The sequence below is a fragment of the Biomphalaria glabrata genome, chromosome 11, assembly GCF_947242115.1.
Source record: "Biomphalaria glabrata chromosome 11, xgBioGlab47.1, whole genome shotgun sequence".
Lineage (NCBI taxonomy): Eukaryota > Metazoa > Mollusca > Gastropoda > Planorbidae > Biomphalaria > Biomphalaria glabrata.
Genome location: NC_074721.1, coordinates 2,132,033 through 2,159,910, shown reverse-complemented (window position 1 = coordinate 2,159,910; position 27,878 = coordinate 2,132,033). Strand labels below are relative to the sequence as shown.

The window sequence follows — 27,878 nt, the reverse complement described above, 5'->3', positions numbered from 1 at the left end:
GAGAACCCCTGGCTTACTACAAGTAAACGCTTACACAACATCTACTTACCTATTGACCTTAAAACAAAATTAACATTGAGGATAAAAATAAATGAAAAATCCTGCATACAAAATATTTGCAGTTTTAACCGGACAATCTTGTAAAGATTAAATACAGGGTCTCTTGTTTAATTTGTTTAGATCAGTGGTCTTCAACCTTTTTTTGGCCAACCGCGCCAAAACGGCAGCGCCAAAACGTCACATATCGCAAAAAAAGACTCACGTAAAAACTGATGTAAAATACTTCTTTACATACCAGCGAGTTTTCGTATCAACATTTTGTCCACCTTTTTGTTTAAAAAAGGTTAAATTATTCTATTTGAATGTAATCTTTAAATGTTTTTTTTTTAAATTAACATTTGCATATCAATTTATTAGCATATGTAGATAAAATAAACTATAATCAGAAGGCGTATTACCTAGTTTGATTATCAAATCTTAAACGTTTAGGCGCGCAAGATCTAAGGACAATAGACAGTCATGATTTATAATAACAGAGCAAGAATTTTAAAATAGAAAAGGGGATTCCCGAACTCAATTTCTAACGTTGTTTCTGTTCTTAAATTAGAAGCAAGCTAACTATAATTTGTCTATATTTAGTTTGCCAGCTTTAATTTTGAGGAAATTCTTTATTTCTTTTGTTTCAGTACACCTCTAGTTCTTCTTTCCCCTTTATGCCCAGCGCCCCCTACCTCCCCCTATTGTGCCCTGCTCCCCCTACCGTCTCTTAGCTCCCAGCGCCCCCTAATTTCACGAAAAAGCCCCCCCCCCTCCCGGGGACGATAATGCCCCCGTTGAAGACCACTGATTTAGATTCCACTTTCATTTTCACGCGGGTCAATGTGGCAATATCTTTTCGGCAGAAGGTCCCCGACTTGATCATCATTGCCAGGTTTCTTCTGATAAATTTTCTCAGATTTCTGGTTGTATTTCTCAGTTTTGTGGTAGTTTTTCTCCACATGTTTAGGCAAAGGTTCGCCAGATTTCTTCTCAAGCTTCTTAGGGTAAGCCTTCTCAGCGTCTGGAACTTCAGGAGACTTGAACAGTCTGCGCAGACCAAAAGGCTGGGTTGCGAACAAGAGATCGTAGCACAGAGATCCAGCGACAGCGCCAATCATAGGCCCAACCCAATAGATCTGTAAGAATTAGAAAAGAAAGACTTATCATATTGTAAAAATGTTTTACATGTTTGTGTTTGTTTGTTTTACATGTTTGTTTGTGTTTGTTTGTTTTACATGTTTGTTTGTTTTAAATTTTTGTTTGTGTTTGTTTGTTTTAAATTTTTGTTTGTGTTTGTTTGTTTTAAATTTTTGTTTGTGTTTGTTTGTTTTACATGTTTGTTTGTGTTTGTTTGTTTTAAATTTTGTTTGTGTTTGTTTGTTTTAAATTTTTGTTTGTGTTTGTTTGTTTTACATGTTTGTTTGTGTTTGTTTGTTTTACATGTTTGTTAGTTTTAAATTTTTGTTTGTGTTTATTTGTTTTACATGTTTGTTTGTGTTTGTTTGTTTTACATGTTTGTTTGTTTTACATGTTTGTTTGTGTTTGTTTGTTTTACATGTTTGTTTGTGTTTGTTTTACATGTTTGTTTGTGTTTGTTTGTTTTAAATGTTTGTTTGTTTTAAATTTTTGTTTGTGTTTGTTTGTTTTAAATTTTTGTTTGTGTTTGTTTGTTTTACATGTTTGTTTGTTTTACATGTTTGTTTGTGTTTGTTTGTTTTACATGTTTGTTTGTGTTTGTTTGTTTTACATGTTTGTTTGTGTTTGTTTGTTTTACATGTTTGTTTGTGTTTGTTTGTTTTACATGTTTGTTTGTTTTAAATTTTTGTTTGTGTTTGTTTGTTTTACATGTTTGTTTGTGTTTGTTTGTTTTACATGTTTGTTTGTGTTTGTTTGTTTTACATATTTGTTTGTGTTTGTTTGTTTTACATGTTTGTTTGTGTTTGTTTGTTTTACATGTTTGTTTGTGTTTGTTTGTTTTACATGTTTGTTTGTTTTAAATTTTTGTTTGTGTTTGTTTGTTTTACATGTTTGTTTGTGTTTGTTTGTTTTACATGTTTCGGACGTTCCTTCAGAGTTGAAGATAATTTGCTTCCTAGTCCAAACCTCCCGCAGGACGACGAGGGATGGGAGCGGGCAGGGTTTGAACCCTGGACCATCGATAAATCTGAACGTCAGTCCAGCGCGCAAACCGCACGACCTGTGGCGTAGCTGGGGTATATGATGCCCAGTGCGGCAGTTCCTCATGATGCTCCACTCCCATTCCTCCCCAAAATAAAATAAAAGAAAACAGCGAAAAGATGTTGTTATCATAGTCATTACTTAATTAATGGTGATTTCAATTTACAAGAAGCGGTGAATTCTTTTCAAAATGCCTGAAACTAAATTCATACTAGAATGTGTTGTTTTAAACTGAGAAAGGTTATCCTTAAATTGATGCACCTCACCACTTGGTGCCCTTCACCACTTAATGTCCCCTCACCACTTGATGCCTCATCACCACTTGATGCCCTTCACAACTAGATACCCTTCATCACTTGATGCCCCATCACCACTTGATGTTTCATTACCTCTTGATGCCCCATCACCACTTGATGCTATTCACCACTTGATGCCTCATCAACTCTTGATGCCCTTTCATCACTTTATGCCCTTTCACCACTTGATGCCCCTCACCACTTGATGCCCCATCACCGCTTGATGCCCATCACCACTTGATGTCCCATCACCACCTGATGCCCCTCACAAATTTATGCCCCATCACCATTTGATGCCCCTCACCACTTGATGCCCCGTGCGGCCCGCACTACCCGCACATAGCTATCTACGCCACTGTCCTAGACCTTATGATCTATAGGGAAGCAAATAGTCCCATTACCTATTTCAATGGCAGATGGTTAATGACGGTGTCATGTGGCCAGCACAATTGACAACCTCCTTTACTTCGCCCCAGCTAATGATTTAGGGTCGCCAGCTCCTGATTTTTCCTCAGGGTTGACTTTTGAAGCCTTTCCCATTATTGGGTATAGCTGCAAAGCAGTAGAGGTTTGGATTCAGAGTTTTCCTTCTCCTTGGTGGGTAGCCAGCCTTGGCTAACGAGCCCCTCCTGCCCGAAACTTACTGGTTTAGGCGCCAGTTACTCGCCTTTGCCCCTTCTCCTCTTGGTGAAAACAGTTTTGCCGGACTCAATATCTGAGCCAGACGTGAAGGCCAGGAGTTGAAGTGGTTGTCAGAGGCTATTTGAGACGCATGCCATTAGGAAGTATTTTATAGGTAGTGGAGTGCTTACATCCATTACCACTTCCGGCATTGACAACCTATATCAAAATATACTCAAAAAAGAATATTCATTCTATAGAATACGAACAAGGCCTACTAGCTTTCCCTTTTTTGTTAGATATTTTGTATTATCAGAATTGTGAGTTATTTAGAAAAAGGGGAGACAATACTTTCCAATACTTGTCTGACTAGTTGCAATAAATATTGAAAACTATCTCCCCTGTGGTCTATTTTTAATTATACACTTTCACGGTCATTTTAATTTCCTCTTCTTTAATGACTGTAATAAAGTATTCAGGATTGATTATGGACATTGTTAACACCCTACATCCTCATTTTTTTACACAAGAAAGCTGTAGTTCCCCCTTTCAGACCTTTGTGATGTATAGGGCAGATGATGATAAGGTCATCCGTTTCTTTGGCCAATAGTTAACTAGCCAGGATGTCATGTGGCCATCACAATGACTAACCGCCTTTACTTTCTCCCAACTAATGTCAGGTACCCATTAGAGTTGGGTCAACTCAGGGGCGCCCTAAAAATCCCAAAACTGAAAATCCCAGTCTTCAATAAGATTTGAACCCAGGATAGCAGGTTTGGAAGCCAAGCTCTAAACTACCCAGTCACTGCGCCCACACAAGATAGCCGTGGCTTCCAATATTTACCTTTTAAAGCGACCTACATTTGGAGCATGGCTTAACTATTAATTTACCAATGTCTAATTATTATTTTTAAAAATCTATATTTCCTAATACATTTGTAACCACAAAATGGCAGAATAAGCTTAAGTTCAACATCAGTGGCTAAAGCAGACATACCCAAGCATTTTCGTATGTTTCCTGAATCACAGCAGGTCCCAGACTTCTGATTGGGTTCATGCAGCCTCCAGATATTGGAGCCTTTAAAAGAAATGTTATATTTACATTATAGATAATTTTCGAATTAAACAGGTCAATATTTTGTTTCTAATTAGACTAATTACTATTTACAAAATGAATAATTAAAATAAAATAAATGATAGCTTTTATATAGTGTTATTTTTATGCTTATGGCTTGCTCAGAGCGCTATGGTCCAATCTCATTTATGGAGCAGTGCCTGGTGCACCAACGGTCCAACAGACTAAGGGATAGGTAAAGGTAAGGGGGGGGGTATCTGGGAGTAGGTTTTCCGTGCTACCTTTAGGTGCTCTATAAACACAACTCTGCTCGAGTTGGGTGTCGAACTTCGAGCCTCCTACATAGGTAGCCAAGCCAAGCTAAGTTCAAGCGTACTTAGCCTCTCGTCCAGGCATCAAACTTGTGCTTGAGAAAATTGTAATGAAAAGGATCGTTGGAATCAGCAGTGTATGAATTATAATATTTTTATCCAAACATTATTATATTTTTATCAATGGTGTCAGTTACTGGACTCAATAGGGGTACTTTAAAATACTATGACTTTGTTCACTTCAGATCGATAACATACATATGATACTACTCAGTGGCGTCACTATGGGTGCGGTCCGCAGCCGGGGGACACCCGTTAGGAGTTTGTAAATATTTTAGAAAACCATGTAAAAAATGTACTTAGAAGAGTCATAATTATTATATTTTATTGGAAAGCACACCTATTATGGAACGTACTGATCAGATTCATAAGTTTTATATTTAATGTACAATAACTTTAGCAGGAAGAGTACAATAATTCTCAGCGTAGCTAATTTATAATATAATGAGTATTTTTACTTATATGTATAAAAATTTAAACATTCAAAATATTTAGACCATCACAAACGTAAATACAGCTTGAAATAACAGAGTAAAAATACAATTTTAAAAATCTATTTTAAACCATAAATACTTTGCTCTTATTGTTGTAGAAATTTTAAAAAAAAAAAAAAAAAAAAAAAAAAAAAAAAAAAAAAAAAAAAAAAAATATTACATGAGACAATAAAAATTATGAGAGACAAATTACTTTTGGATATTTGTACTTAAAGAATAAGGCATTAAAAGTCAGTCCATACAACATAGACCTTAAGTTAACAATCAAAACCACAATAACACAGTTTAACAAATGCTTATCATTTTTATAGAGAAGACCGAGTCGTCAAGAATTATTTTTACCGAGAATAATTGTAATTTGCATGAAAAGGGAGTTAAGTATTGTGACTTACAGCAAACAGTGAATCGACTGTAGCGATCAGGCCTATCATGAAGGGGACATAACCTTGCGCGTCTGGTCTTCCTGGATCTAGCTGAGAACAGACAAGAGTTACTCACCATGAATTTTTATTAGTGTGTGTGGAAGTCTCAACAAAGTTTAGTATGAACCCTTGTCGTCAAGCCTTCATTAGGTTAAGTCCCACTTTATTTACTTACCTAAACGTTAGATTAGTAAAACTATAGCTCCACTTTCAGACCCAATAGTTTATAGCAGTGATGCCCAAAATACGACCCGCGGGCCAGATCCGGCCCGCCGAAACGTCGGCACAAAAAAATATAGAAAATCCCCCCTCCCCCTAAAAAAAAAATGTTCCAAAATTTATCTTTACATACGTTAGGGCCTTCACTTTTTTTCTAATGGATTACTACCAAAGGGATTTCACGTTTGTGCGTTCATGAAATAGTGCCATAGAATCAATCTACTAGGAAAAGTGAACGGATCTTTACTTTTTTTTTGTAGAACATGTCTGACAGTTGATACCAATGCTAGCCAACTTGTTTGTTTTTATAAAGAACGTGAGGCTGTTTAAAAAACAACAACAACAACAAAATATAAACAGAACTTACGCCAATTTTTAAGTGTAAAGAGAAAATTCAAATCTCCCAATACTTCCATGTAAGTACTAGATCCTCGGGTTTGAAATAAAAATAGTTTCAGGTCTATTTCATTAAGTTTTTGTATCTTTTCCATCATGTGGCCCGCGACACTAGTGTTGAAAATTAAAATGGCCCGCAGATTGAATTAGGTTGGGAATCACTGGTTTATAGGGAAGCTGATGCAAAGAAAATGAAATAACGCCTGTATTGTATAAGATAGGACACAATGACCTTTACCAACCAATGTCTGGTACTCATAAGAGCTGGATGAACAATGAAGCTTATAATTATGTTTTTGTTAAAAATAATATGAAGATATCGCAAACCTATTTAGATACTGAAATTCTATCATGTAAGGATGATAAACTCGCCTAAAGTACAACGTAGTACAATACTCACCATGGCCACGGTTACAAATAGCAGCAGAAAATTTATGATGATCTCAGCACCCAGCGCCTCCAAGGAGGAAACGCCCTCACCAGGAGCAATTACACCAAGTGTGCCTACATAGGAATATGGGACAGTGATTTTGAGTAGTCCTGCACCTGCTATAGCCCCTGCACTTTGAAATGTAATGTACACCAGACACCTGTACAGAAGAATAGAAAATTGGGTGTTAATAAACATTATGATAATTCGTATTACATTAGTGGACCTAATAAATAGACCTAGACAGAGTTAACATGGTAAGCACGTTGCTTTGTTTATGTGTGGGAGGGCCCCAGTGAGGGGCGATAAAGTTTACAGGCGATTTCATCTTTTTTGTAAATGTATTTATCGTTGTGGGGGGATGGAGGCTGATTAGCAAAACACTTGGCTTCAAAACCGAGGGGCCCTGGGTTTGAATCTTGGTGAAGGCTGGAATTTCGAATTTCAAGATCGGACGCCCCTCAGTCCAACCTACTCTACTCCGTACCTGGCATTAGTTGGGAACAGTAAAGGAGGTTGGTCATTGTGCTTGTAAAATGTTTGTAAAATGTTTGTAAAATGTTTTACATGTTTCGGATGTTCCTTCAGAGTTGAAGATAGTTTACTTCCTAGTCCAAACCTCCCGCAGGACGACGGGGGATGGGAGCGGGCAGGGTTTGAACCCTCGACCGTCGATAAATCCGAACGACAGTACAGCGCGCAAACCGCACGACCAGGCAGCCACATAACATCTTCGTTAACCGTCGGCCATAAATCCGTATGACACAATAATTTCCTAAAGGAATATCTGGAATTTATAAGATAAGATAAATACTGGCATATAAAGAGTGGTCGTTAGAAAAGCAGAAAATGTATCAAGCAGCTGTTTATTTTTTCAAGGAATAACTTTTTACAAACTTATTTAAAGGCATATATGTTATATTATAATCATAGATGCTCCAAATGTCTTCCATACACTTCAGAGCATTGTCTTAACCTAGAAATCCAAGCTGGTGTAGCATTAAAAGCAATCTATATCTAAAGCTGTTTCTGTTCTTAAATTAAAAGCAATCTATATCTAAAGCTGTTTCTGTTCTTAAATTAGAAGCAAGCTATATCTAAAATTGTTTCTGTTCTTAAATTAGAAGCAAGCTATATCTAAAGCTGTTTCTGTTCTTAAATTAGAAGCAAGCTATATCTAAAGCTGTTTTTGTTCTTAAATTGGAGACAAGCTATATCTAAAGCTGTTTCTGTTCTTAAATTGGAGACAAGCTATATCTAAAGCTGTTTCTGTTCTTAAATTAGAAGTAAGCTATATCTAAAGCTGTTTCTGTTCTTAAATTAGAAGCAAGCTATATCTAAAGCTGTTTCTGTTCTTAAATTGGAGACAAGCTATATCTAAAGCTGTTTCTGTTCTTAAATTAAAAGTAAGCTATATCTAAAGTTGTTTCTGTTCTTAAATTAGAAGCAAGCTATATCTAAAGTTGTTTCTGTTCTTAAATTAGAAGCAAGCTATATCTAAAGCTGTTTCTGTTCTTAAATTAGAAGCAAGCTATATCTAAAGCTGTTTTTGTTCTTAAATTGGAGACAAGCTATATCTAAAGCTGTTTCTGTTCTTAAATTGGAGACAAGCTATATCTAAAGCTGTTTCTGTTCTTAAATTGGAGACAAGCTATATCTAAAGCTGTTTCTGTTCTTAAATTGGAGACAAGCTATATCTAAAGCTGTTTCTGTTCTTAAATTAGAAACAAGCTATATCTAAAGCTGTTTTTGTTCTTAAATTAGAAGCAAGCTATATCTAAAGCTGTTTTTGTTCTTAAATTGAAGACAAGCTATATCTAAAGCTGTTTCTGTTCTTAAATTGGAGACAAGCTATATCTAAAGCTGTTTCTGTTCTTAAATTGGAGACAAGCTATATCTAAAGCTGTTTCTGTTCTTAAATTAGAAGCAAGCTATATCTAAAGCTGTTTCTGTTCTTAAATTAGAAGCAAGCTATATCTAAAGCTGTTTCTGTTCTTAAATTAGAAGCAAGCTATATCTAAAGCTGTTTTTGTTCTTAAATTGGAGACAAGCTATATCTAAAGCTGTTTCTATTCTTAAATTGGAGACAAGCTATATCTAAAGCTTTTTCTGTTCTTAAATTAGAAGCAAGCTATATCTAAAGCTGTTTCTGTTCTTAAATTAGAAGCAAGCTATATCTAAAGCTGTTTCTGTTCTTAAATTAGAAGCAAGCTATATCTAAAGCTGTTTTTGTTCTTAAATTGGAGACAAGCTATTTCTAAAGCTGTTTCTGTTCTTAAATTGGAGACAAGCTATATCTAAAGCTGTATCTGTTCTTAAATTAGAAGCAAGCTATATCTAAAGCTGTTTCTGTTCTTAAATTAGAAGCAAGCTATATCTAAAGCTGTTTCTGTTCTTAAATTAGAAGCAAGCTATATCTAAAGCTGTTTCTGTTCTTAAATTGGAGACAAGCTATATCTAAAGCTGTTTCTGTTCTTAAATTAAAAGTAAGCTATATCTAAAGCTGTTTCTGTTCTTAAATTAGAAGCAAGCTATATCTAAAGCTGTTTTTGTTCTTAAATTGGAGACAAGCTATATCTAAAGCTGTTTCTGTTCTTAAATTGGAGACAAGCTATATCTAAAGCTGTATCTGTTCTTAAATTAGAAGCAAGCTATATCTAAAGCTGTTTCTGTTCTTAAATTAGAAGCAAGCTATATCTAAAGCTGTTTCTGTTCTTAAATTAGAAGCAAGCTATATCTAAAGCTGTATCTGTTCTTAAATTAGAGACAACTTTAGGGCCGCCGCTACCTTTTGTGCCATCTGTGCAATGCACGCAGGCGGCCGAAGTTAAGGGGGCGGCCAAATCATTATTCCAAGGTTATTTTTTTATTTTTTTTTTAATAAAAAAAATTACTTAAATATTTTATATAATTTCTAATTATTCCACTATCCTTTAAAAAACTTAAAATAAAAGACAACTATATACATAAAGGTATTTGGGAAAATTTATAAAATTAAAGTAAAAGTAGGGTAGCGTGGTAAGGTTTTCCACGGAATTTTCCATAGTCGCCTATTCATTTCTGACCTTGAATTTTCAAGGATTTTTTGTAATATTTGTTTTGAATGACACAGAAGTAGATCAGTCAAGACATTTTTATTACTTCATAGTATCTACTTACTGCATATAACTATTATTGTTTAGTCGAATAGCCCGCCCTGTAAGTAGATCTAGTAATTTAAAAAGTCAATGTTTAAATCATTTTCACGTTTATTTTAAATGGCTGTTACTGAAGCAATGCTAAATCTCTGTATATTGGGAAGCGTGGTCGAGAGGCTAAGTGCGCTTGAACGTGGCTTGGCTACCTAGAAGGGGGCTCGAGCGCCTAAAGGCAGTACGGAAAACCTAGATACCCCCTCCCCCCCCCCACTGGTCCACAAATGAGATTGGACCAAAAGCGCTCTGAGCATGCTATAAGCATGAAAGTAGGGCTATATAAAAGCTATAATAATGATAATATTGTTAGAACAGTTCTATTGAGTTCACCAGAGAAAATTGTTCAAGTTATTTAAAAGTTTATTTATTAAAAATATTCTACGCCTACGTCGGTTCAGCTGTATTAGATGTTTGGAGCTCCACGCCAACTACTGACCAACAAAAAGGTGGGGGGTTGGGCGGCAAAAACAAATTGTGCTTATTAATCCATGTCTCAATATTATTAAAATTACATAATTACCAATGCTTTGAAATTGTCACAGTCTTAGTTGACATTGCATGATCTAAAGCTCACGTCATGTTAATAGTTTAAAAGACACGTGGAATTCCTGATGTAGAAAACAGGAAGTAGAATGAAAAGTTGACTTTGAGTTCAGTCAAGTCAAATCAAGTCAGTAAGGTCTTGCTCCCGGTACAGGAAGGTTGGACGTTCCCTCCTGGACTGGTGGATATGTATGCATATAGCATGAGAGTCGAAGGACTAGTCATTGTTGATTAATAATATTTGAGAGTTGATTTCATAATGTGCTTATTGGATATTAAAGTATTATTCGTATTTCAATGGATATCTATAGTTGAAGCTCCAGTGTCACTAGTAGTAATTGTTCTTATTGTTACCCGCTGAGATGCGGACGTGATTTGTTGTTAACGTATTGGATACTTTTGATACCGCTGTTATGCGGATATGATTATTATTTCTTGACTTGTAGCACTAACAAGGAGTGCAGTATATTATTATTATGTTGTAAATAAAATCTTCATGTTGTCTGCTGAACGGACTTGAGTCAGTCGTATAGTGTTTGTCTCGTCACGTGTCTAGAGCACTTCAGGAAGTAAGAACCCAGTATTACACCATTGAGTCAGTCGTATAGTGTTTGTCTCGTCACGTGTCTAGAGCACTTCAGGAAGTAAGAACCCAGTATTACACCATTGAGTCAGTCGTATAGTGTTTGTCTCGTCACGTGTCTAGAGCACTTCAGGAAGTAAGAACCCAGTATTACACCATTGAGTCAGTCTCTAATGTTCGTCATGTTATTCATTGACAGAAATTTAAATATCTTTAGTAAGAGACGTTGTTTCCTCTTCTAATAACGAATAAGATCTTGTCAAATGTAGAACATTTTCGCGGTGTTAGCAACGTTATGGGTCAAAAGTTTTTGAGGAAAACATTTCAAAACGTCTCCGCTAATCATTAATGTGATTCATCCGGATTTTCTTTGTCTCAGAATGGTCGAATCTCTTCCGGCCATTGCACTTTATTATTGTGACGGCTTTGGTTTGGAAAAAAATGGTCCGCGACAGAGATGTACTTAACACGAAGATGGTCTTTAAAAAGATCACACCCATTACAGAAATCCATGCAATATACGTACCTAGAATGTCTCTCGCATAACACTATTGACCAGACTTAATGTAGCCCTCGAAGTTTGTTTTTTTGTATAGGATGAACAGTGAGTTTTGAAAGAAAACACATCAACACTGGCCTTTTCGATATTTCACATTTTACTACAAGAAAAAATGCGGTGTAGACTCTAGGAATTTTTGAAGATGTAAATGCCGGAATGCGCCGGGGCCCCGTTCCGACATCATAACCCCTTGTCGACTTAAGCGGAAACCCTCCGCATCTTCAGTTCTATCTCCAGGAAGAATTTTTTGCAACGCTTAAAAATTGTATAGGCAACATTATTTCTGAAACAAAAAAATCTTCTAACAACTGACTCTTTTATTGAAATTTCAATATAGAGTTTGAGATTGTTTTGAGTTTTTGGCACATCAGCACAATTTAGGTCATAGGGCCTATATATTATATACATATATATATATATATATTAGTTGGTTGGCCTCATTCTGTCGTAGAACGACTATGGCTCATCTCGAACACTTTTTCACGTGGCTGTGGAGCCCTATTTTGGAGAGACACTCCTGTCCGCAAATACTGCAGGTTAAGGTGGCTTTCGCTTTGGTTGTAGAGGATCTGGCCATTTTTCGCATTGCGCGTTGTTTTTTTTTCCAGAGCTGAGGCCCATGTTTTTTTTAGCTGACCATAGCTGTCTTGGTCACTGTCTATCTCCATCTGGTGCGGTTTAGAGCTATGTCTTCCCAATGGTCAGTATTGATGTCAAATACAAAATTTGACCTATTGATTTCATTATTTAATAAAACTAACCTTCAAATTTGTGTTTCAAAAGCATTTTAACCTAAATTCGTTCCTTATATCTGCGAATTTAGACGTCCTGTTGTACATTCTATCATTAGACAAGACTGAACGGTTACGTATGAGCAGAACTTTTATCCTCTCGAACCCTAGGTCTAATTTAACTCTAAGATGATAGAACTTCTCTTCTCAAAGATAGTTTTATACTTTAACACATGAACATACTAAATATTGTCCATTCGTTTCAAATTTTAATCAGACTACAAATTTGTTTTTTTTTAAAGCATTTTATATGCATATGTTTGCTATAGTTGCCAATTCGTGTTGACATACATTTTAATAGTTCGTGATTTACATTCGCAGTGTAAACACACTGTGATTGGAAAGGCCAATAAGGCTCTAAATGGGTGATAGTAACTATTCTAACATAAAATAATTAGTAACCTTTTTGAAACTTAAATTCAATCTTAAACTGATTGATCAAGAATGTTTAGTGAAAGTAATGTTTTACATGTTTCGGATGTTCCTTCAGAGTTGAAGATAAGTTTACTTCCTGGTCCAAACCTCCCACAGGACGACGGGGGATGGGTGCGGGCAGGGTTTGAACCCTCGACCGTCGATAAATCCGAACGACAGTCCAGCGCGCAAACCGCACGACCAGGCAGCCATTCAAGTAGATTTATTTTACTTAATTTAACAAATGAATCTAAGTTTAATCTTGGTCAAAAACTATATTAGACTCCAGATCTAGATCTCAACATATAGATATGGATTTAAGTCGACTAACTATTTTAATAGCACCATTTATACTATTTTTCCATTCACGCATTCGCTTTACTTATAACATTATTATTTTTTGTTTAATTGTTTCTAATTATTATTGCAGCTCTACTTTCATGCTTATAGCATGCTCAGAACGCTTTGGTCCAATCACATTTGTGGACCAATGAGAAGAAGGCATCTGGGTAAAAAATTTCCATGCTTCCTTTAGTAAACACAGCTCTTCTCGGGTCAGGTGTCGAGCCCCCTTTATAGGTAGCCAAGCCAAGTTCAAGTGTACTTAGCCTCTCGACCACGCTTCCCAAAAACTATTCTGAAACACTATACCAGTGACACGCATATTAAGACCCGCGGGCTATTAGAGCATGGAATGCGTTGCCTGACCTAGCCACGAAAACCTGTGAATTTAGGTCATTGGTTAATATGCATGACTGAATGAATGACGCGTAGGGCGTAATCATCTTTTTTGAAGTAACGTCTGTATTATATAAGAAGACTAGCCATAAGTTACCCGCGGCCCGCGGGTCTTAATTTGCGTATCACTTTCGATATAGTCACTGAGAGTGCTTTGTAAACAATTAAACGAAATAATAATTTTATAAGTAAAGCGAATGCGGAATGCGTGAATGTAAAAATAGTATGAATGGAGCATTCGAAATAGCTACTCGACTTCAATTCATTTCTCAAATAAAAACATTTGCTTGTAGGCCTACATATATTTGATTACAATTTTAAATGAATAGACTTAAATTTGTATGTTCATGTGTTGAAGTATAAAGTAGATCTTGAGTTAGACATAGATGTAGATCTAGACTAATCTTGGATATAGTTCATTCTGCGCGTGCGTGAAGGCTTCGCTCTGCACATGCGTGACCTTATTAGATTACGCGATTCATGAATGAAACTATTAGAATATATCTCAACACGGCTTCGCAGCTTTAGCGAACGAATGTATGAAAAATGCTTTAGAAAAACAAATTTGAATGTTAATTTGATGAAAATATGAAATGAATGAACTATAATTAGTATGTTCATGTGTTAAAGTATAAAACTATCTTTGCGAAGAGAAGTTCTATCATCTTAGAGTTAAATTAGAGTTTTAGACCTAGGAATAGAGAGATGTGTAACCTTTCGGGTAATGTCTAATGAAAGAATTTACGTCAGGAATTCTAAATTCGCAGATATAAGGAACGAATTTATGTAAAAATGCATTTGAAACACAAATTTGAAGCTTAATTTTATTAAATATTGAAATCAATAGACTATATTTTATAATTTTCATGTGTCAAAGTAAAAAACTATCTGTGCAAATTGTAGTTATTAAAATTAGATCTAGATCTAGATCCTTTCGATCTTTTCTCATGTAAACATGGTAAACATGGCCTAGATTTATAAGATACTAATACTTTCATAGAGTTGGGCAACTTTTTTTTTTGAGGGTCTTAAGTTTGTTTGAGCTACAACACATACACTATGGTCCCAGTTAAGTGCCCAAGGAACGTTTATGCCAAGTTTTATCAAGATTGGTCAACCAGTGCTTGTGGTGCGTACAAGTGCACTATTGAACCAGAACTGGAAGACGCTGTATGAGAGGAACGAACGGTGTATCACGTGATTAGGAAGAGTCTGAATTGCTGAGAACTAAGGTCGCCGTCTGTTGTGCTGCCTGAGGACTTCAATAGGGACCTGGAGAGAAGTAGGGAAGTTGATCCGTATTCAGGTTTGGTGGAGAAAGGACTGAATTAGGAACAAGACTCTTTGGATGTAGAAACCGTAATCTTCAAATACAAAAACAAAATTTAATAAAATACTCTGAAAGACACAAAGATAAAGACACATTCCTCGTCCCATATGCTAGGACAAATTTATACAAATACTCCTTCTTCCCCAGTACTATTAGAGCATGGAATGGGTAGCCTGAGCTAGCCAGGAAAACCAGTGACTTGGCAGAATTTAAGTCATTGGTTAATATGCATGGCTAAATGCATGACGCGTAGGACGTAATCATCTTCGTTTTTGAAGTAACGTCTGTATTATAAAGATAAGATAAGATAAGATAAGAAGGCTGTTATGTGTTTGTCCTGGTAAATAAACCCAACTATTTATTTACTGTAGAACTTCGTTGAGTTGCCTGCCTTGGATTAACAACAATATATATATATACATAATTTGTTAAAATTTGACTCTCTGGTGACTTGTGAGATACGTTTGTTTAGAAAATACCATCAATGAAAGAAAAGGAAAGATAACCAATTCAAAAAGTAAGAATACGCGTAGCAGACGAGCTGAAAATGACCAATTTTGGTACAAACTAAAATACAAAATAGAAAGAAAACTATATGGAGAGCACTCTGATTTGGAAACCACTGCGCAGTTCATCTCATGTATTGGTCTACTCAAACATAACAATGAGAACGAGGAAGAAGAAGAAGGTGCAAACTACATTGAGAATAAACCTTTCTTACTCTAGTAATAGTCTACATGTGTTGTAAGAAGAATTCAGAATTTCAAGTGACTACGTAGACCCACACTTGCGACCAACATATTTGTCACGTCGGCCGCAAAATAGCCCAAAACTCACTACAAGAAGTAAAATCAAATAATATGTAGTAACCTAGATAAGTTTAGAGAGTATGTTGGTTTTGTAAATAAATAAATTAGTTCTTTGTTTCTAGCGACGGTAAAAGTAGTGACGTAGTCAGACGAATGACGTTGCAGAATACGGGTACATGATAGAAGAATAATATGGCGAGGGTTTGTAGAAAGATGAATATTGAATAGACTGCTAATTAAAACGACGGATAGACAAGGCGATCATCGCCATCTGTAGATAAACATCAGTTGAAGTCCACAAGTTTTATCAAGTATATTTAATTGTTGTGTCCCTTGGACGTGTTTGAACTCACATTTAGAATAAGTCCAAGCGAGGGCAAGTAACAGACCATGCTGGGGTCATTCTACTTCTGGTTTTTTTTTTTTATTAATTATTATTTTTTAATTACGGTTCATTGAGCAGTGTGATCAAATGGTCTCATTTCATTGGTTAGTGAAAAAAGAATCGGAGGCAGTGATGCTTTCAGCTGTGGCAACTGTGGGGGGGGGATAATATTTTCAACCAGCCTCTAGTGTGTGCTCACCGCCCTAGACATTAGTAACACACTGGCATATTAACTGCGGTAGCTAATTGTGAGTTATGCAACAAATGAAGCATGGGGGGGGGGGGGGCAAGAGAAAGAAACTAAAGGAGCTCAGGTGAATCAAAAATCAGATGTCGCTGTGCTGATGTCAACCTTATACAACTTTGTGAGAGGACGACTAAGTCCTACTAGTGAGATTCAAGTTGTGTTGTCTTTTAGTTGTGTTGTCTTTTAGTTGTGTTGTAATTTAGTTGTGTTGTATTTTAGTTGTGTTGTAATTTAGTTGTGTTGTATTTTAATTGTGTTGTATTTTAGTTGTGATGCATTTTAGTTGTGTTGTATTTTAGTTGTGTTGTATTTTAGTTGTGTTGTATTTTAGTTGTGTTGTAATTTAGTTGTGTTGTATTTTAGTTGTGTTGTCTTTTAGTTGTGTTGACTTTTAGTTGTGTTGTAATTTAGTTGTGTTGTATTTTAGTTGTGTTGTAATTTAGTTGTGTTGCATTTTAGTTGTGTTGTATTTTAGTTGTGATGTATTGTAACATTGACTGTTTTGTTTAACTGCCAGTAAAATTACATTTAAATTGAAGCATAATTTTATTTTCAATCAGCCATCAGCTTATAAGTATTTGTCTTACGGTATTATTAATTACGGAGGCGCGGTGGCTGAGCAGAAAAGCTTTTAGCTTCCGAACTGGGGGTGCAGGTATCGAATCCTGATGAAGACTGAGAGTTTTAATTTTGGGATCTTTGGACGCCTCTGAATCCACCCAGCTCTAATGGGTACCTGGCACTAGTTGGGGAAATGTTAAGGCGGTTGGTTGTTGTGCTGGCCAATTGACTCCCATGTTAAAAATATTACCCCCCACAGATTCCACAGCTGAAAGCATCAATACCTTCGTTAACCGTGGGCCACAGAAATTTGTATGATGTACTGTATGACTTCGCTAAACGCAAGGCTCGTAAAGTAGTTATGTACGTATTGTTGTGGTTGTTTTGTAATAAATGTAAAGTAGATCTACTCTAGGTCTAGATGAAGTCTTGTCTTCTTCATAAATAATGGAGTTCGATTACAACCAAAACAACATATATTAAATTCTATAAAAATACTTGATAAAACTGTTTATACTTGATACATGATATTTAATCCAAAATTGAAAGGGCACAGTCCAAATGTCAACAGTTACTAAAGATGATGTCTCGCCATTAAAAGAGGAGTGAGTCGTTCGTCCTGTCCGTTAAAAATTATCCCATCATTCCTATTTCCGTTTAACATAGTCTATTATAGTCTCGTCAAATTACCAATTAAATTAAACCTATAACAGTATAGAATGAATAAAATGCAAAGACGAATTTCTTTTCTAATACAAACTCTTAATTTTCACTAATTATCCGTAACCCTACCCAAATTTGGCTCCGCGAAATCCGTTTCGCATAGGGCTCTACAATGGTTTAGTCCGGTTCTGCTATTTAGTGACAGATGAATACTACCCCCCCCCCCCCGCCCCTCTTTTTTTTTCGCCTCTTAAATTACCTAAGATAACTCCCTCCGTCTGAGTTGCAAAAATAAAAGAGTGATCTTTCCATGGTGTCCAAACTCTTGAGCGTGCTCTGTCGCCTCGATAGTTATTACAGAGTAGATTACTTCCCTCCCCCCCCCCATTTTTTTAACGTGAGGTAGGAAAAAAAAGTAATATTTCTCGGTCCAAGCTCCTTAATCTCTTATAATAGATCTAGGACTTGTTATATTATAATTCTTCAATATCCAAGCTCCTTAATCTCTTATAATAGATCTAGGACTTGTTATATAATAATTCTTCAATATCCAAGCTCCTTAATCTCATATAATAGATCTAGAACTTGTTATATTACAATACTCCAATATCCCAGCTAGTTTATCTGTCATAAAAGATCTAAGATCTAAGATCTAGAACCCTTCGATATTAATACCAAGAATGATGAAGAGAACGAATTAATAAACATAAAGCATGTATGGACTTACTTGGCCAAACTTATCTGACCAGTGATCAGACAGCCGACAGTGATGGCGGGATTGACAATGCCACCACTGACTGTAGACAGAGCCTTGATGATGACTGCTAGTACGATACCCCCACCGATAGCCACCTGAAATCAAGTTATATTTGTTATTATAAAAAATAATTTCACATTAGAATGGTGCATTGTCTATTTTACAATGCTGTCTTGCCTAAACCTTGTTTCCGCAATGTTGTCAATGCCGGAAGTGGTAATGGATGTAAGCACTCCACTACCTATAAAATGCTTCCTATTGGCATGCGTCTCAAATAGCCTCTGACAAACAGTCCAACTCCTGGCCTTCACGTGTGGCTCAGATATTGAGTCCGGCGGAACTGTTCTCACTAACAGGAGAAGGGGCAAAGGCGAGTAACTGGCGCCTACACCAGTAAGCCTCGTGAAGAAGGGGCTCGTTAGCCAAGGCTGGCTACCCACCTAGGAGAAGGAAAACTCTGAATTCAAACCTCTGCTGCATTGCATCTATACCCAATCATGCTCTGGGAGTCAACCCAGATGAAAAATCAGGAGCTGGCGACCCTAAGGCAGTTTGCAGCACCGAGTGCTACGCCCTGGCAGAACCTGCGACGCCGCTGACCCCAAACTGTATCGGGACTGCCGTTCCTTTGGATACATCAGCTGCGAGGAGAGGAGGGAAGTGATGTGTGGGCGACATCGTTTTCGACCAGGCATTCATCTAATTTCCGTATGAATCCTAGTCGCTATTCGACTGAATGAAGCCATAGATCAGTCAAAGTTTACGTGATAATCTTAGAAATTAGTAATAAAAAAGTTAAGTACATCTTTCAAATCTAGCGATCTATAGTGCAGATTGTCAAGTCATATGTTCCAATGGTCGACGATTAACAATGGCGTCGTGTTGCCCAGCAACCGACTCCACTTTCCCCATCTTTCTTTAGGTACCTATTAGAGTTGCATTCAGAGAATTCCTAAAAATTCAAAATTCCCAGCCTTGACCGAGATTTGAACCAGAGACCCCCCCTCATCTCGGAAGCCATGTACTTTACCACCACTCGTGTAGTGAACTCGCTCAAGTATTCTGTTATGTGAAGACAAGACAGTCACAAAGAAAGACAACCCCCATGCAAGGGCATAAACTATGTACGTTTAAATAAAGCTTAAAATAGATTTTAATAATTATTGCCTTTGTTTGAAGGGGGTCTTTTTTTTTTCATAAAAAAACGTATTAAAAAAAATCCGAGCGCACATTTTTAGAAACATATTAAAGCTATTTATGTTACATTTCTTCTTAGAGAATATGATACATGATATATCATATAACCTACGAAAACAAAACAAAACAAAAAAAAATTCTACTGTACAAAGCTGGAAAAATTTTTTAAGGTTATGATGAAGAATGGAAATGTACCGTGAGGAAATGACTAGAAAACTTTCGAGGTCCTTTCAAAAAGATCTGGCATAGTTAATTGCTGCCAGGGATGTAATGGGGTCAGCGCGACGACCACCATATCAAGCGAACAATGTATTTAAAGTACGGAAAAGTTTCAGCATTAACAGGAAGGGGCAGGGAAAATACCTACACACACACACACACACACAAAACTCTCGACACAAAGAAGACACGTTTAGCGTCTAGACCAGCGGTGTTAAACTTATTTAACCTTGAGATCAGAAGCAGTTCAGTCACGCATGTGACACAGCATCACCCGCCCCCAAAAAAATGGTCAGTCCAGTTACATCACTGATATAATGCACCCATGGGAAGGATGGCTGCCTGGTCGGGATGGCTGCCTGGTCATGCGGTTTGCACGCTGGACTGTCGTTCAGATTTATCGATAGTCTCGGGTTCAAACCCTGCCCGCTCCCATCCCCCGTCGTCCTGCGGGAGGTTTGGACTAGGAAGTAATTATCTTCAACTCTGAAGGAACATCCGAAACATGTAAAACAAACATTATACAAACATTTTTTGGGGGGAGGGATTTTTTAGGCGGAGGCTAAAATGAATTAGGCTGGATAGGACCTGCGGGTCTTTGTGCATCGCCGGTCTATACAGTGTTAAATGAGCTTTAAAAGTATGTCGTTTTGTTTTACCTGCAGAAGTGGAGGTCCCTCTGTTCCGTCTTGCTTCAGACCCATTCCTACAGCAAATACAATTAAGAGAAGACAGCCCACGAACTCGCCGACAACACCTTTCCAGAAAGCTATGTTCTTGAGGTCATTGAGCTCTCTGTTGATTAACCTTTGACCTATGGTCTCTCCTTCGTGACATAGGCTAAGCTCATCGCAAAGCCTGTCTGGGATGGACGCAAGGGACATTGCGCTGGATCTATGAACTCACGCTTCGAGCAACTGAAATATAGACGTTAGAATAGTTATGATTGGCGGATTATTTTTAGATTATTATGATTCGATAAGAGAATAGTTTTTATTGGACAACTTCCAGGATTGAGAATGGCTAACGAGGTCTCAGCCAAATGACTATCTTTACTTCCACAACAAATACTAATTTGTCAGGTACCGTACTAATTAAAGTTAGGTGGCTGAGTGATAAAGCACTTGGCTTCCGAACCGGGGGGTCCCGTGTTCGAATCCAGGGGAAATCTGGGATTTTTTATTTCGCGATCTTTAGGGCACCTCTGTCGACCTGGCTCTAATGGGTATCTGACATAAGTTGGGGAAAAGTGTTGAAATATGCACTGCAGTTAATTCGCTGTAGCACTTACATAGAAATGACATCATAGACTCATTTGATTTACAAAAACAAAAAATCTGGCCACTTCTGCATAAAACCAATGTAAAAAAAAAAGATTTGTTCAGTTCAATGCTAAAGAGAGTTCGTGGACCAAAACGCATTTTGACGCTTCAAATGTTTTAATAATAATAATAATCTATATATATATAATTCTCTTCTTCCCTCAAGAGTTTGGACGAGAAGCAAAAAGAAAAGGAAAGATTACTCTCTTATTTCTGTGGATAGTCATTCCACGAAAAAAAAACAAGATTAGGGGGGGGGGGGGAAACACGTTTTCACAGCTCGCTACCGATGGCTGCGCGCTGGACTGTCAAACCCTGCCCCTCCCATCCCCCTTCGTCCTGCGGGAGGATTGGAATAGGAAGTAAACTATCGTCAACTCTGCAGGAACATCCGAAACATGTGAAACATTTTACAAACAGTTTACAAACACTAAATAGCAGACTTAACCATTGTGGGGCCCTATTCAAAACGAATTTCGTGGGGCCAAGTTTGGGTAGGGAAGCGGACAATAAGTGAAATTTAAGAGTTTGTATTAGAAAATAAATTCGTCTATGCATTTTATTCGTACAAAATTACTTTACGAGCCTTGCGTGTAGTGAAGTCATACAGTATATCATAATAATTTTGTTTCCTACATGGATCACGCTCAATAGCAAGAATTACCAAATGTTTCAATCTATCTTTGAGAATTAATGACCTCAAGTAATTCTTCATTAGTTTGAGGCGCGAGAAGCTTCTATCACCAGATTACACAATTACGGTTAATGCATAATGCCGTTTTTATATATCACGCTGAGGATTGGCGATTTCCATATTGAATGACACCCCCAAAATGACAATTTTTGTCTCTATATTTCCGAATATTTTAAGGATTTTTTCGTATATTTTGTAATTTCGGGAGATTTCCATGAGATCCTGGTAAATCGACAGGAGGGCGCGGGAAATCTTTTGTAGGTTTAAATACGGTTTAATTTAATAATTTATACACCTTGAATTAGAGCGGGTCCTATGAAAGTGCGGGGCCCCTGTGGTCGCATAGGTTGCAGTGGCCTAAGACCGGCCCTGCAAAATAGCGGCGTATGTTACGCCGCCTGTCAACTGGTAACCTTTATTGTCCATAAGGAAATTTGTCTTACTTTTGCGAGAATGAAAACCAGCTCATTGTCCGGACAGAAAGTGGGAATTATGAATTCCAAGCAAACAGAGTGCGCAAGAGGACAGGGGAAGTTTTCACACACGACATTTGTTAGAGTTACTTCTCTTAATACTGTTAGACACTTAGTATAGAGACGCACCCTAGTTGACAGACTTTCAACGCCATATAAAGTGACATCATGGATTAGTGAGTTCTATTTTATGTAATTATTAGAATTTCGAGGATATAACTTCGTATTACGAAAGAAGACTCGACCGTGGCCCTTTCAGTATTATGCTTCAATTCTATAACGGTCGGCACTTAGTCCTTTAACCTTGTTACGTGTGTATGCCTTGTTTCTTAGTCATTTAAACGCATCTTAATACACCTGTACAAGAAATCCAAACATCTCCAGAATAATCTGTCGAAGTCAGACAGCCATCAACAATTATACAAGATCAAGACCTTTCGCAATACGCCTTTTAATTTAAACTTCTAGTTAACATTCTTTAAGCAAATAAATACTGTAAGAGAGATAAAGAAAAGAAAGCGATACGGAAACAAGAAGATGTTTTTAAAATACTTAAAAAAAAAACAAAAGCTTACATTAGGTGTACTTGTATCAATTAGTTTGGATCAGTTGTGTAATTAAACTTGTAACAGATCTAGACAAACGATAAAAAAAGCAGTTAAAACAATTTTAAAATAGCGTGGAACGACCTTGATTTCGAACTCATGGCTAAAGCCTTCTTATGATTCTCAAGCCAACACGATAACCACTCTGCTAGTGGAGAGCTTATGAACATGGAAGATTGTTTGTTATTGTTATTATTATTTAGTTACAAATTTAGAAGAGTTAAAGGGAAGCATCTATTTGACATGTAATCCAGTGGGACCTTTTTGTAGCTTTTGAAAATTAAGTAAATTTGCTGATAGATTGAGTTTCATCTTTTCTAACAATCTACAAAGTTCAGAAAAAATGTTCAGAGATAACAAACTTACAGGACGGTTAGCACCAGGGCCGGATTTACTTTAGTTCAAACTTTTTTTTTTTTTTTTTTTTTTAGGGTACATTTACATAGACTGTATTACTTAAAAAAACAGTTTTAAAACAACTTTGGATTTTCATTATGTACATTTTCTTATAGCCGCGGCCTCCACTTAATTAAATCCGGCCCTAAAAATAAAGTTGAGAGCCCTTTCAGACCTAGCCATTGTTGGGGGTAGATGATGTAAAGGTCAACTGTACCTATAACGAGGGTGTCATGTGGCCAGCAAAAACGACCAACCGCCTTAACTTTTCCACAACTTATGTCAGGTACTCATTAGAATCGGGTGGACTCAGGGAGCGCCCTTGAAATCCAGAAATTCAGATCATCACTGGGATTTGAAACCGAGACTCAGCCACTACTACCCTAAATCCGGCCCTGATCATAACATAACTTTCGATTTAATAAAATGTTTCTACGAACAGCTGTAATCATAATATCATCAGCATCTTCACTGGTCCAATAATGTATGTACGTTTACTGTCTGAGTGAGTTGCTTTCTATGAGAAGTAACTTAATAAGACATTACAAAGTGTGAAACAAGTCCCCCTGGCCAGACCGCCGCACATTTAAAAACAAGTATTGCGTTTTATCTGTCCAGAAACAAAAAGTTTTGCCATAGCATCGAAAGGTGAAGGTTATTCTGAGCAGCAGCGAAATCTGTATTACAGATTTAACCATTTTTTTTAAAAATCCATTGGCGGTTCTCAAATGTGCACTTTAAGACTACCTTTATAATGTAGCAAATATAGTAATGGCTTTTGCCTACTTAGTATATATAATATATATATATCAGAAGTTACTTTTAAAAAAAGATAATTACGCCCTACGCATTTCATGTGTCAATCTAGTCATGCATGTTAATGACTTAAACTCAAGTTGTTGGTTTTCCTGGCTGATTCAGGCAACCCATTCCATTCTCTAATGGCACTAGGAAGAAGTATATTATCGTATATTATATATTTCAGACGTTACTTTTAAAAAAAAGATAATTACGTCCTACATATTTCCATTCATTAAGACTTAGTAAAGTAATGTTCCCCTTTCAGACCTTGTAATCTATATGGCAGATGGTGTAAAGGTCATCTGTTTCTGTGGCCTACGCTTAACGAGGATGTCATGTGGCCAGCACAACGACTTACCGTTGTTATTTTTTTCCCCAACTAATGTCAGGTACCCATTAGAGCTGGGTGGACCCAGAGGCGACAGAAGATCCCGAAATTAAAAATCTAATTTTTTCACCAGGATTCGAACCCGGGATCCCCGGTTAATAGGCTAAGCGTTATACCGCTCAGCCACCACGCCTCCATGCGAGCATGCTATATGCGACGCGAAATATTTAAAAGTGTAAAAGACCCGCTAACAACATTCCTAAAATATGATATTCCAAGCAAAATTATGTTTTAAACTCACTGTGCAAAATTTTAAATATATTTCATAATTACATGATTTTACGAAGCAAATGGGGGCTGGATTGGACACGCAATGTGAAGAACAGCAGACGACATTGCAAGACTCTAGACTGGAACCCACAGGAAAAGAGGAAGTTTGGGAGACCAAATCAAAGAATAACTTTAAGTGTCAGAGAGTTACAAGGTCCACAAATGAGATTGGATCATAGCGCTCCGATCATGCTATACGCATGAGAATTGCACTATATTAAAGCTATTTAAAAAAATACAACTTTCTTTTGCATGATAAGAAATTAAAGATATGATAGCTTGACTCATACCTAAACCGAATGAAATACTCAAAGACACAAAAGGTAAAGGCACATTTCTTATTCAATATGCTAGGACAAATTCATATAAGTGCCCCCTCTTTCTTACTACGATTAGAGCATGGAATGGGTTGCCTAAATCAACGAAAAAAACCAATGACTTAAAGAGTTTAAGTCTCTAAAACGTGCACCTGATTAGCACAATGACGTAAATATCTTCTCCTTTGAAGGAACGTCTGTAATTTACAAGAAAAAAATATTGCAAGAAGACATCAAATGACAATACTAGGAGGAATCGAACTCAGGACAATCAGATCAAGCTATCGTGTAGCCAAAACAAAACACACAAAAAATTCTCGAAGCTACTTACAAAAATCCACTTATTATGCGAAAAGCACTGACATAGATGATTGTGTCAAGTTCTTTTCGGGATTCGAAATTCAGTTAACCAACTAGAAATGTTTAGGCCACTGCCGAGATATCCACCAGATCAACAATGTGGAAATCCCTTCACTACTAAGTGGTCATTTTTATTTTATATTAGACATGATATTCAAGAGCGAGTGTATTAACAGGGCAAGAACAAAGCCTAATTCGTCCGAGAATAACAACTGTAGAATAACAGCTTTCATAACATACCATGAGCGTGCTGGAAGTCAGCGGGTCTTTTAATTTTGTTATTACGAGACGTACAATAACAATGTTCGATTATTCTCCATTGTCAATGCTGAATAAAACATCCACATGGTCGAATATGGCTCTACATAAAGCCTGTTCAGCTAGTAACAGGAACGTGGAAGCGATATTCTCATAAAAATACACCAATTTTAAAACAATTTACATAAATGTAAGGGAGATAATGTTACAATATGTTAACGAAGGAGATGAATTTCTTTTTGGTATCACTAAGTCAAATACATTTATAAAATATACAAGAAATATTTACAACAAATATAAATATTAATTAAAGGTGTTTTTTCTGGTCAACTGTCTGCTAATATTAAAAGAAAACATTTATGATTTTTTTTATAAAGGCTTTTAGAAAACCAAAAGTAGCCGTTGCACCTAAACTTTTCAAGCCGCATAGCATGGTAAAATAATATTTTTCACCTATAGTTCTCGAGACCCGAGTGTGACAGACGGACAGACGGACATTTTGCACAAACCTGATAGCGGCTTTTCCCCTTTGAGGGGCCGCTAAAAATTCATTTAAAGTTCTCATCCTTTTCCTTAGCAATTCAATTTTAAATCAAAATAAAATATTTGACTGATTGATAAAAAAAAACGATAAGATGAATATATCATTCGCATATGCTTGAAATGCAGTGCTGGATATACCTGTAGGCAAATTAAACTTTAGCTTAGAGCCTAGGGGGGCACCCAAATATTGTTTTGAAGATAAAGCAAAGGACGAAATTACCCAATTTACGCCAAAGGCAGTATTTTTTTTGGGTGAGCTAAAAGGTGCCTTTGCTGGCATAGAAGAGAGCACCTGGTTGCATGCGGCCTCCTAACGAGACAACTAGACGTCACGAAGGCCGCGGGATACACATTTGAGACCAAAAAAAAATCCGCTGCCGAGGACAGACGCAGACGGCGAAAAGAAAATCTAAATCGGCCACCTGCGGACAATGGTTGTGCTTACCTTGGGTGTGGCAAAATATATAGCTCACAGCTGGGGCTGCGCAGCCACGGGAAATACTGCATTCCTCACTAATCTTCGGAGTCGGAGACAAGTCTTATTATTATTATTCCACCAGAAAAGTACTTTATACGTTTTTGTTACTAGAAAAAGCAACAACAACCCTTTCTTAATATGGCTGCCGGTTTTGTGGTACGCGCTTCGGACTGAAGTCCGATATTTGTCTCCAAAATGTATTAAGTACGTACCTTAGCTTCAGATCTTAAACTTTAGTAGCCATTTTTTTTAATATATGCCCGTACATATAAAAATTAAAAAACAAACAAAAATAGTTGCAGTTTGTGGTGGCCGGCAACTTCAGTATGACATATTACAGTGTGTTTGAAATCGCAACAGCCCGGCAGGGCCACCCAGGAGTTAATGAAAACTCCTTTAACATTTTTGTTTTTTCTTGTATTTGAAACTTATTAGATTTTTTTTTAGATTTCTCTCATCTCTGTTATTGTGTAATTTTTAATAGCACAAAGAAGATACAGGCCTTAACCTAGTGGTACAAGTACGAAGTGTACCAATGTACGTACAATTTCTACTCTCCCATGCAACGCCGGGTACACATGATTAACTCTTTCTCTCCTACTCGACGATACCATCGTTGATTTTGACCTCATTAAATTGAATTAATGTTTAATTTTTTTAACTGGGCTTTGAATTATATAAAAAGAGCATGCATTTCCCTTTAATTCTATACCAAATACAACATTTTCTGATAACAAACAACAAAGTTATTGGTGCCCAATCATGACAGGGGTAGTGAAACAGTGATAAGCAAATAAAGAATTCCTTCAAAACGTGGAAAAATAATTACGGAGAGAAAGAGTTAATAATAGTAAAGAAACAATTGAAACGAAAATATAACTTAATAAATTGGTCTTCAATAAATAAAGCAACATCCATAACTCGAAATAAATAAATAGATATAGCAATGTATAGTAGGTCTAATAAAAAAAATATAGGTCTACTTTTTTAGTATCAGTATGAAGTACATGACATATTATTAGGCGGGAAGGTCGACCAGGGAAACTTAGTACCATATCCAGATTTAATACGTTTGAACTTGATTGGATTTTATTTCCCTACAGGATGCATTGAATACCCACACTTTACATAGATATATGAAATGAAGTACCTGGTAGGTGGATGTTCTGTTCTCTAAGTCCCACTCTGGGTAGAAGTCGATATCTGATGTTTGGTAGATTTCTAGTCCAAATGAAGAATGTGACACCAGCACTGGAATGGTTGTATTCTCACGGTGGACGCACCGCTTCACTAAGCAGGTGATATATTTAGCCCGTTGAGGGAGAAGCCTCCTTTGTGTGTGTATATGTGTATGTGTGTGTGTGTGCGTTTTTTGTCTCTCTCTCTATCTACCATGGGCGTAGCCCGGAGGGGGGTTGGGGTCCAACCTCCCCCCCCCCGAA

At 36.8% G+C, this 27,878-nt stretch overlaps 1 protein-coding gene across 1 annotated transcript; it reads right to left on the bottom strand.

The window, feature by feature from the left end:
* Positions 1 to 778: 778 nt before the first annotated feature.
* Positions 779 to 27,712, bottom strand: LOC106074738 (aquaporin AQPAn.G-like). The gene is made up of 7 exons (XM_056045463.1): positions 27,587 to 27,712; positions 20,191 to 20,448; positions 18,086 to 18,210; positions 6,512 to 6,701; positions 5,467 to 5,547; positions 4,132 to 4,212; positions 779 to 1,175 (listed from the first exon to the last, which is right to left on the bottom strand). The coding sequence occupies exons 2-7, from the start codon at positions 20,413 to 20,415 to the stop codon at positions 849 to 851; spliced, it is 1,029 nt and encodes a 342-aa protein (XP_055901438.1). The 5' UTR covers positions 20,416 to 20,448; positions 27,587 to 27,712; the 3' UTR covers positions 779 to 848.
* Between the last annotated feature and the right edge of the window lie 166 nt (positions 27,713 to 27,878).